Genomic DNA, 12,025 nt, shown 5'->3' on the forward strand with positions numbered 1-12,025 from the left:
AATGCTTGGGCCCTGTACCCATATGGGAGAACCAGACAGATTTCCAGGCTCCTGACTTTGTCCTGGCCAGCCATTGGGGCCATTTAGGGAGTGAACCAGAGGATGGAAGATTTTCTCTCACTGTCTTTCCGTCTTTGTCTGTAACTGTGCCTTTGAAATATATAACTCTTTAAGAAAAAAAAAAAAGAGCAGTGCGGTGGTGCGGTGGGGGCAGAAGGAGTCTAGAAAAGAGAAGAAGATGAAGGAGATGCAGGAGAGAGATCAGAAAGATAAAAGGGATGAAGCAGAACTGGATAGAGAGATCCAACCAGAGAACAAGAAGAGATAGGATTTACTGTGGAAATGAACTGATATTGATGTTTGCTTTTCAAATTGCTTATTAGCTTTCACCAAAGAACTGTACATTGAAGCAATTTTTAAATCAAAATTTCATTTGGAGGCTTCTGAACACCAGTCAAAAATGTTACCCACTAAGTGTGAAAAATCATAATTCCCTTCCTTCCTAAGGTGCTTCTCCAGTAAATAATTTTACTCAAGTTCTGTGTTCCTCAGAGTAGCTATTGAAAGCTCAAATCATATTTGGTTACGTTATGTTATTTAGTGAGATAGACACAAGAATTAGAATCACAACAAGCAAATATATCCAAAAAAAGGGGTTCTACCTAGAGGAGAATAATTGAACTTAGACAATCACATAATAGCTGGCAAGAGTTGGTTGAAAGTGAAGTGCATGCTCTTTGCATGTTGAGCCCCCAAAGTGATGGTTAGCTGCCTCCAAATGCAGACCTGGGAACCTCACCCCATGACACGTGGAACAATAAAGAGAGTGCTTCCTGTGGATCAAAGCCAAACTCTCAGAGCAAACACGCAGATGGAAGGATAATCTTATCAGGTTCTATTGGTGATTGTTGGCAAAGTTGGTCTGAATGAATGCCAGTCAAATGAAACCCACATTGGGCAGTGAGGCCAACTCAGATGAAAGGCTTGGGAGGCCTATGTGTTCTTCTCTGTGATAACACTTGTAGACAACACAAAACACAGCAAAATAAATAAATAAATAAACAGACCAAAAAGAAATGGCAAACCAAAGATGCCAAACAACAGGAACTGATAACAAAACCTAGATACCAAAATGAGACTGGATAGCCAAAGAAGTCAAAAATAAATGAGAGCAGAGGTCGGATGCAGTGCTGACCTCACACATCAGTGAACACCTCAGCAAATTACATGCGGTGAGGCACAAGGGGCCTGGCAGGTGCCATATGCGGTAAAGAATTGGGAGCGTAATAAGACAGGCAGTTCAGACAGTATGTCTGTGGAACCTTGGAAAATATGGAAATAAGTATAGATCACACAAGTTAAAATGAACAGAAGCTGTGTATTCAGAGCGTGCTGCATAGCAAGAGAGTTAGCCCCATTAATTGTGTTTAGCAAGACTCACAGGTAGGCAGAGGAGTAAGAAAGCTTTATGGTGAAATAAGGGGAAGTTTTAGGTCTGCTCTGATTGGGTTTTGGTGTGAGGAAGCTGAAGGCAGGCTAACTAGAAGCAGAAGAGTTTATGGTTTGAGGAATACACTGTTTCCTCTGGTAGATTCTGAGATAGAAGCAGGGGCAAACACTGGGGAAGTTGCCTCATTGAGCTGTTCCCAGTTCTACTGTGCATCTGATTCCCCGAGCTGATTGCAGCAGAGCTTGTGGCTCAGAGTCTGCCACTGCATATTTAGTCTGAGCAAACCCCCTGTGTGAATATTCAGTCTCTCATGGTGGAGTCTGGACATTGCAGGTACTGAAAACACTTGCTTAATGGGCTATATTTTACTTTTTACTTTTAAGCTATTGAACTAGCAGACATACAATAACCATTATTGCTCATATAATACTTTAAACTTTTTAATATGCTTCCATATACATCCTTTCCCCTTTTATCCTTAGGGCAATTTTGTGATACTTAGAAGTTAATTACCCAAGATCACTCAATGAATCTGGGCTCAAGTCAGGGTTAAATGTTACTACAGAGTGATCTGGAACACCATTTAAGTATAACTCAGGTTGTTTTGGACAACTATCACCTTTAATGGCTTTACAATAAGTGTTTTTGGTTTCATATTCTGAGAAAGGATCTGCTCCAATTTCTTCTAATTTCTTGGCATAAAGTTAGGATAAAACTTTGAAGGAACAGCAATGACTCCCTTCAAATACCTACAAGGCTCTCATGTGGAAGACAGATTAGGCTTATTTCTGTGGCTTCAGAGGGCCAAATTAGTACAACCGAGTGGAAGAAAGGCAGATTTCAACTTAAGAATGTAAAACATCTTTCTAATGATGAGGCACTTGCTCCCAAAAGATTTGCCTTGTGAAAGAATCACTTTCTCATCTCACAGCAGGTTTAAATCGGCCTCCATGATTATGCATCTCAAGGTGGTAGTTAAACTGACCACACCAGCGCATCTCAACAGCCTTGATAAATTCCAAGTTTATGAAATTTTGTTGAACATTGAAAAGAGATACAGACATTTTTAATACTGTAGTTTAAAGTCATTGACATTCTGGATGAAATCATTGTGTTTCTCATAAACAGTGAATTATATTTTGAGTTTTACCCCTGAGTCTTCTTTAACATAGTATTTTTGTTCATATTATGGTAAACAACATGTTTTTAAAAAATGAAATTGTCGGCCGGTGCCGCGGCTCACTAAGCTAATCCTCCGCCTTGCGGCGCCGGCATACTGGGTTCTAGTCCCGGTCGGGGCACCAATCCTGTCCCGGTTGCCCCTCTTCCAGGCCAGCTCTCTGCTGTGGCCAGGGAGTGCAGTGGAGGATGGCCCAAGTGCTTGGGCCCTGCACCCCATGGGAGACCAGGAGAAGCACCTGGCTCCTGCCATCGGATCAGCGCGGTGCGCCGGCTGCAGCGTGCCTACCGCGGCGGCCATTGGAGGGTGAACCAACGGCAAAAGGAAGACCTTTCTCTCTGTCTCTCTCTCACTGTCCACTCTGCCTGTCAAAAAAAAAAAAAAATGAAATTGTCCCAATAAGGAGTAGTTAATTCAACCTTCCATCAGTGTTTTCTTTTGAAAAATATTTATTTATTTGAAAGTCAGAGTTACAGAGAAGGAGAGGCAGAGGCAGAAAGAGAGAGCGAGAGAGCGTGAACTTCCATCCACTGGTTCACTCCCCAAATGGCTGCAATGGTCAGGGCTGAGCAGGCCAAAGCCAGGAGATAGGAACTTCTTCCAGGTCTCCCACAGGGGTGCAGGAGCCAAAGCACTTGGGCCATCTTCTGCTGGCTTCCTAGGTGTAAGAGTAGGAAGCTGGATTGGACTTGGCGCCCATATGGATGCTGGTGCTGCAGGTGACAACTTTACTCACCACCACAGCGCATGCCCCATTATTATTTTCTAAGTGCACAGTATACTTTATACAGTGTGTACTGCATTCATTTTTGATGTGTTGATAAATTGTAGGAATTCAATGAAGTTAACAAATAAAAACCTACCTTCTTTTAAATGGTAAATACTAAAGGATTTAATCTATAATCTTAAATCTTTGAACAAGATTTAAGATTTTCTGGGGCTGGGCATGGGCAAAGCTGGAGCCAGAAACTCAATCCAGGTCTCTCACTTGGGTGGCAGGGACCCAACTACTTGAGCCATCATGGCTACCTCCCGGGGTCTGCATTAGTAGGAATGCTGGAATCAGAAGCATAGCCAGAAGCAAACTCAAACACCCTGAGCTGGGATACTGCCATCTTAACTATAGGTTAAAGCCTTGCCTCTGTTGCTTCTTTTTCATATGCTCCTTCAGGTTGAACACGATTACATTCTCTTCTAGTTTACAAATAACTTGAGGCTGAAACAGCAAGGCTTCTTGACACCAGGACTACCCACGGATCCTCTTTTCATTCCACTCATTTCCTGCCTCCTTAACTCTTTAATTCCAGGCTCCTTTTTTTTTTTTTCCCAGAGGGTCTTCCCCCCCACCCCCACCCCCGTGGGTTTCTGTCTTCTCAGAGTCGGGAAGAAGTCATTGCAGAGGTATAGGGTGCGAAGAAACGCCTTCTGCGGAAATCTAGTTACTGAACGGTCTTCGACAACTTCCAGGAGCGGACCGCAGGTGCCGCTGGAAACTGTCCTCTTTGTCGTGTCTATTTTTTTATGACTGTACATATTTACATACAGACACATATGGCAAGGGAGAGAGAAAGCGGTGACGTGAGGATCTTCTTGGAGAACAGAAGGTAACAAGGAAATGAGAAGGGGTTTTGCTAGAGGAGGGAGAACAGGAAGGGTCGCTCTCCCGAATCGCAGGAGCTCCCTGCAGGCAGCTAGCTACACGGAAAGGGGGACTCCTGCACCCCGCGGGGCCCCGGGTCCGGTGCTTGCTCTTTCTCCACCTGCAGACCGGGCGCACGTTCCTATCAAACAGACCGCATTTCCTCCTGAATGGCCGGTCGGGCCGATTCTTCTAGACTAGTAGAGATTCTCTTTTCATTTCTCCAGTGCCTTTTCTGTTGCTGCTGCTTGCTGTTCAGGGTGAGAGAGAGGAGATCGGTCGAAATTCTGGGTGGGGAAGTGGGGGATTCTTGGCGATGAGCAAGCGGGGATTGAGAAGCGGGAGCGGAAAGCAGCAGCCTCCCGCCCCCACCCTGTCGGTCCCCCTTACTCTCCACCCCTGACCTCCCGTGGAGACCCCAGGCGGCGGCATCAATATTTGATCGGCCCTTTGCCAGCGCGCTGCCAGCACTCGCCTGTGGGGCTCGCCAGGCAGCGTCCTCGCTTCGCTGAAGCCGGCGTGCAGCCCCGCACCGGGCTTTGGGAAGACCGGCTCTGCGCTCGTCCGCTGCCCGGGGTGGCTCTGCTTCGAGGCTCGGGCGCGGTGCCCACCATGCGCGGCTGCCAGTGGCTCGCGCTGCTCTGCGCTCTGCCCTGGCTCCTGCGGGCGGCCGCGAAGCCCCGCATGCCAGCCAGAGACCCTGCCAGAGGCGCGGACTTCGATCACGTCTACAGTGGGGTGGTGAGCCTCAGCACCGAGAACATCTACTCCTTCAACTACACCAGCCAGCCCGGCCAGGTAAGACGCTCGCAGCCCCCGCTGCGCTTCCAGAACTTGCCAGATCTCAGAGCCCCGGGGCTGCTTTGGGCTCCCCTGGGAATCGACCTCGGGGGACCTCAGGCACCCGGGAACCCTCGTTCTCACCCTCCTGCCAAGGCATCGCCGTGCTGCCCGAGCTGCCGCAGCCAGCCTCGGGGACAGCCCCGCTTCACCTCGCGCTCCCCCGGCGTGATCGCGGGCATTTCTGGGCTTTGCAGAGGCTCTGGTTCCCCGCACCTTCTGCGGGTCCAAGCGCCCTGCTGGGTCTTCGCCCAGGAAAGTCCGGATTTCTAGGGTTGCTGGAGGGCGGGGAAGGGCGCACCGCGGCTCATAATGCCTGCGGGAGAGGAACCTCCTCCAGCTTCGAGGATGCGGGCAGACCCTTCTTTCTGTCTGGTAGCTGCTCGGAATCTAAAATGGAAATCGTGTGAGAATGGACGGAAGCTGCGGAACCTGTGAGTGTTCGAGTCACTTCCTGTGTTTCTGTGCCATTGTCACACGTAGTCCTCGTAGAAGCCAGAAGACCTGGTCAAAGACGTGGGAACTGGAGCCGTCAGCCGATCTGTCGAGGTTCTGATGCTAAATAAGGGTGGGTAAAGGTGTGAAAGTTCTACACCTGTTTCTGACCAGCCAAAGAGGAAATGTTCCAGTCACTGTGTCTGGTTATATAATGTTTTTAAAAAATGCATATAGTTTGCTGTTTCCCCCTCAATACGGCGTACTCTGGGTCATGGGAAATAAAAAGAGAAAGGATCTTCTCATTTTAGTGTGTCCGTGCATAGCTTATGGCGACTGCATCCCTCGTGCCTCTGTGAACTCCAGGGAAAATGTTGGGTACTACCCTATGCCTCCCTCTCTGATTCCCACTGAGGAGCACAACTCCAAGTCCTCATAGCTTCGGATGCTTGAAGAGGCTTGTCTGGAGCAGTGGGGACCGAAGTGCCTATCACTGTCCCCAAGACATCTTCCAGCTGGTCCGACAAAGTCCTGAGTGCCCCATCTCCAGTCTGAACCCAAATCCTAGGGCACTGTCGCCATGGCAGCATGGCCCTCACTGTCTGTCCTCCAGTAACCTGTAGGTTGTTTGTCTTGTAGTGGCAGAGAAGCTGCGGGCAGTGCTGTTCCAAGGTAGACAAGCGGAAGGGGCAGTTTTGCTGAGCCCCACATAACCAACCTCTTCCTAGTCAGATACTCATGAGCTGGCTGACATATTGCACCTAAGTTGGGTGCCTTGCTCTGCCTGTGATTGGCTGGGAACAGGTCATGGTCTGAAAAACTCTGGGACCTCTGGAGGGTAGTATCAGTTTTGCCCCTAAATCATTGGTAAGTTACCTGTGCAAAGTAACTCCTGACATCAGAGATTAGTATCTCTTGCCATTCTGCTCAGAGATAAACTGGTAGCTTTTTAAAAGTGCTTTGTCTTTTCTTGGTTAGTACTGTGTGAGTTCCTTGATCACAGGTTAGGCTATTTTCAGTAGAGGTCTTTACTTTCCTGAACAACCTTGAGGGGGGGCATAGTTGTGTGCTGTTGAATGCGGATGACATGTTATGAGGTTTGTCAATGTTTTTGCCAAAATGAGCCAGAAAATGAGGAAAGGTCAAAGAATTTTTAAGATGAAGTTAAATATAATATATATATGCTGTTTTCAACTTCATAGATTGAAAAATGTAGGTTCATTTCAGATAAAAGCATAACCATTTTTTCATCAATCAAAGTTGTTTTTCAAAAACAAAAAAATTTTTTTTCTAGTGTGCCCTTTCTATTTTGCCTATATGTGTGCTTGAATGGTCTTCGTTTTATGAGAAAATGGTGATAAGTAGTTTTAAAATATATTTGCATACCACAATAAAAAATTATTCTTTAAAATGTTGCTATCCTGAGGGTGGGTCTTTGGCCAAGTGGTTAGGATGCAGGTTAGGATGCCTGCATCCGATATCAGAGTGCCTGGGTCCGACTCCTCGCTCTGCCTCCTAATTCCAGCTTTCTGCTCATGCAGACAGTGGCAGGCAGCTGTGATCACTCAAGGAGACCTGGATTGGCAGGCAGTTGGGAAGTGACCCAACAGATGGGAGCTCTCTCTTGTGCTCTGTCTTCTGTGTGTGTGTGTGTCTGTGTGTGTCACTGCATATCTGCCTCTCAGATAAATTTTAAAAAATTTTTAAATGTCACTAGTTCGTGAAATACAAAGTTTGGAACCATGAGACCAGCAGATAGCAAGTATTTCAATTCATCTAATGCCAGGATGCACACATATAAACCAGATGTGCTCAACTCTTACAGCTTTCTGGGACAGACCCTAAATATGTAAATAGCGGAACCCCAGAAAATATCTTCCTCCCTCTCCAACCAATTATCCTGTTGATTTCTCCCAAGATAGTACTTTCCTGAGCTGTCTGTCCACACCATTACTCTAGTGTCTATTGATGGCCTCCTCTCTTCCTGATGATTTTCACTCTCTGTTGGATACCATACCCCCTCCTTTCACTGTCATGAACACAAGACTGTTGGATATAGCAGATTTTACTGAAGCTTTGGAATAACAAAGAAATCACAGCACAGGATAAGTAATAGATTACTGTGCAACACTATCCTAACCATGTACCAGCTACCCGTCACTGAGTGGATTTCAAAGAATTGGGACTTACCTCCATCTGCTTGGGAACTCCCTTATCCCCACCTTGAAATGCTGGCCTCTACCCTCTACATGTTTTTTATTCTTTCATGTTGAGAAATATTTGCCTCCATTGCCAGAACCTTCCTCAAAGAACCATGCTAAATAAAGATCTATGAGCCTAGAACTACACTCTCCAGAGCAGAAGCTTGGATGGGATTGTTTTTCCTGTAACCTAAGTAAAATCTTGGTCAGGCAGGGCTCCCTTCCTTGTGATGTCATTTCTCACCACCCCTCTTCAGAACAACAAAAAATTTAGGTTGGGGGGGAAGGGATGTCTAAAGTTTTGAGCTTTAATCTTTTTTCCCTTCCTCTTCATCATTTTTGTTGGCCATCATTTTTCCTTTGCCTTGGAGGAGAAAGTGTATTCTCATTGAAGCTCTGGTGAAGTGTGTGCTGTTAATCTCTCCTGTTATCACTGCACTTCCCATATCCAGCGCTGTCCTGAAGAACCATTTCACCAAGCTAATGTCACGCTAAACTCTTTGGATTCAGCACCAGGAAAAGTCTCATATGCCTTCCAGGCATAGAGCAATGTAAATATGAACTTTTCATTTAAAGAAACTGCTGAAAGAATGGAGTGACTGGTTTAAAGAAGAATAATGAAACTAATGATTGAAGGTTACAGGGTAGTTGAGATCATGGTACATTTCATATTTCCAGAAGGAAAGTGTCTGAAGAGATCCTTTAAGGAAGTTGGGATTAAACTAGACAAACAGGAGTGTTCTGTAACCGCAGGGCCCAGCCAAACTGGAAGGAAATCACTTTGTAGAAAAGTCACCAAGGATATATTTGACCTGGAGCAAGGGCAAAATGCAGGTTTACTGGGGAATGAAAGTGCTGTTGTAGAGACAGGTGGTGGCAACGGTCAGATGTTTCTATTTGAGTTGGATGATGATAAGAGCCCCTTAAATAAAAATCTAACCACTGTGCAACAGGCTGGCTTCTCTGAGCTTTTCCATAACAAACTTCAGTGTTTGCCCAAGATTTTTGAATTTCAAAATTGTATAATGGATTCTGTAAATCTGTCCATTATAGGATCCACCAGCCATGTGTTTGGAGGTGATTAGTCTGAATTTGGATGTACTGTTAAGTGTAGAAGACATACTATATTTTGATGATTGCATGAAAAAATGAAAACTGTGTTATTAATATTTTATACTCATCTTTAAATGATTATATTTTTAGATATAGTAAATAAGCTATATCCATAAAATTAACTTCATATCTTATTTTTAGTGTAGCTTCTAGAAAATATAAAACATATATGTGGCTCACAGTTTATTTTTATTAGACAGCACTAGTTCATTTACTACAAAACTTTAGAAAAGTCATATGCCCCAGACGCAGGTTTGTTGGAGGAAATAAAGTTTGAAAGGATCCTAACAACTAAGCAGTGATAAGATGCATGGAAACAAAGGGTAAAGGTATTTCAGATAAGGAAAAATATGATGTTTTTGGCAGGACTGCATCAAAGGTGATGTATTTTTCCCCCACGAGGCTTATATGTCTGATTGTCTTTTTCTGATGATAACCACCACTGATCATCATTATGTAGTTCCATGAATTCATTAGGAGAAATAAGAGAATGATTCTTAATTTAATCATTTGTTTTGCATTGTATGAGTTGGAATACTTCTATGGTAAGAAACATCTCATCAGATACCTCAAGCTATTGTTTGTAAAAGAAATATGTAATAAGTGCTTCATTCTTGACCAAATATTTGTATTTGCCAATTACAGAATAGTGAGCTGGTTTCCTAAAGTCTTAAATGATGATCAGTAAGATTTTATTCAGCATAATCATGGCTTATTGATTCAGACATTTTTTATATATTTCAGTCTGCTGCTGTTACCATCCCTGTTTAAGTTCAAATTGTTCATCTTTGACCAGCAAAAGCCAATTCAAGTTGGCTCCTGGTCTCTTTTGATAAAATCCAAATGCTTTTGTTTTTTTAAAAAATGGATTTGCTTATTTATTTGAAAGGGAGAGGATGAGAGAAGGAGAGATCTTCCATTCACTGGTTCACTCCCCAAATAGCTACAACAGCTGTGGTTGGGGCTGCACCAGGCCAAATCCAGGAGCCAAGAACTCTATCCAGGTTTCTCACATGGGTGGCAGGGTCCCAAGTACTTGAGTCATCTTCCTGTGCTTTCCCAGGCACATTAGCAGGGATCTGGATGGGAAGCAGAGCAGCCAGGACTCAACCGGTACTCTGGTGTGGGATGCCAGTATCACAAGCTGCACCACAATGCCAGCCCCAACCCGCATGGGTTTTTGGCAGCCTCCTGTTTCCAACCTACAGTCAACCATTTCTCCAGAAAAGTCAGGTTTCTTTGCAGAAGAACTAGTTTTAGAGGAACCAGAGTTGGGAACCAGAGGTCCTTACTGATGATGGGTTGGTAATTTTTTCTAACCCTTTTCAGTGGACAGAGCTAAGGAATACATTATATCACGATTTTGCAGTATTATTTCCAATTGAAATTCAGGAATAGAGGGGTTTTATTTAACTTTATTGATACTGCGTGTATACAGTTGTCCCTCAGTATCCATAGGGGCTTGATTTCGGGGTCTCCCATGGATACCAAAATCTGTAGATGAGCAACTCTTTTCTATACAATGGCATGGTATTTGCACAAAACCTATGCACATTTTCCCATATACTTTAAATCATCCCTAGATTACTTTAATACCTAATATAATGTAAAAACTATACAAATAATTATTGTGCTGTTATTATTTAGGGAATAATGATGGGGGAAACTGTACATGTTCAACACAAATGCAATTCTTTTTCCCCAAACATTTTCCATGCATAGTTGATTGAATCCACTTGTGCAGAACCCACAGATACTAAGAGCCTACTGTGTCTCTCTTCTCTCATGCCAAACATCCGTGTTCTTGACTAGATCAACTTAGTTACTCCTTTGATTTTTCCCACAATATTCATTGTTTTGAATAACAATGCTAATATTATCACTAACAACAATTTTCCTGGAAACAGTTTAAGATCTTCATAATTTTTTAATTATTTATTTATTTTGCTTATTTGAATAGCAGACACACAGAGAGAGACAGAGAGACAGACAGACACAGAGATCTTCCATCTGCTGGTTCATTTCACAAATGCCTGCAACAGTTAGGGCTGGGCCAGGCTGAGCCAGAAGCCTGGAATTCAGTCTCCCACATGGGTGGCGGAGACTCAAGTACTTGAAACATCACCTGCTGCATCCCAGGGTGCGCATTAGCAAGAAGCTGGAATTGGAAGCAGAGCCAGGACTCAAACCCAGGCACTTCAATATGGCATATGAGCATCCCAAGAAGCATCTTAACTGCTATGCCAAACATCCTTCTTTAAGATTTATTTTTTCATTTTCTTGTAACCTTAGAGTATATTTCATCATCATGGCTGTGAATCAAATTACTGTGTTTTAAAGTAGTGTAGCAATGGCTGGCACTATGGTACAATGGGTTAAAGCCCCAACCTGTGGTGCCAGCATCCCATATGGGCACTGGTTGAGTCCTGGCTGCTCTACTTCCCATCCAGTTCCCTACTAATGTTCCTGGGAAAGCAGTGGAAGATAGCCCAAGTGCCCGGGCCCCTGCACCCACATGGAAGACCCAGAAGAAGCTCCTGGCTCCTGGCTTTAGCCTGGCCCAGCCCTGGTCATTGTGGCCATTTGGGGAGTGAACCAGAAGGTGGAAGCCCTCTCTCTCTCTCTCTCTCTCTCTCTCTCTCTCTACCTCACTTTGTAACTCTACCTTTCAAATAAATAAAAATAAATATAAAAAAACAAATGAAGTAATTAGCATAATTTCTTTTAATGCAGCTATGCAATCAATTTGTTATGTTCATTATTTTCATTCTACTTATGATTTTTAGGGATTGCTTCTTACTTTTGTTTGAGAATTAAAAACAAAAACCTACAAACATGGTACATTCAAAGAGAGCTTCTATTCTTATTCTCTGCTCTGACTCCCTCCCTGTCTCTCTCTACTGGTAATTATTTAAAAATTTATGGTCATAGGCTGGTGTTTTGGTGTAGCAGGTAAAGCTGCTGCCTGCAACATAGGCATCCTATATGGGTGCTGGTTCCTGTTCTGGCTACTCCACTTCCAATCCAGCTCCCTGCTAGTGACCTGGGAAAAGCAACAGAGAATGGCCCAAGTACTTGGGTCTTTGCCACCCATGTGGGAGACCCAGATGAAGCTCCTGGCTCCTGATTTTGGCCTGACCCACCCCTGGCCTTTGTGGTCATCTGGG

The 12,025-nt window shown here is 44.3% G+C and overlaps 1 protein-coding gene across 5 annotated transcripts in view; it reads left to right on the forward strand.

The window, feature by feature from the left end:
- Positions 1 to 4,881: 4,881 nt before the first annotated feature.
- Positions 4,882 to 12,025, forward strand: part of SIDT1 (SID1 transmembrane family member 1) — a 101,549-nt gene continuing 94,405 nt past the window's right edge. For all 5 annotated transcript variants that reach the window (XM_062176764.1, XM_062176773.1, XM_062176757.1 and 2 more), the window contains exon 1: positions 4,882 to 5,067. In XM_062176764.1, the coding sequence (XP_062032748.1) occupies positions 4,882 to 5,067 (186 nt within the window). The remainder of the gene's footprint in view (positions 5,068 to 12,025) is intronic.

This window comes from Lepus europaeus, chromosome 2 (assembly GCF_033115175.1).
Source record: "Lepus europaeus isolate LE1 chromosome 2, mLepTim1.pri, whole genome shotgun sequence".
Taxonomy (NCBI): Eukaryota; Metazoa; Chordata; class Mammalia; order Lagomorpha; family Leporidae; genus Lepus; species Lepus europaeus.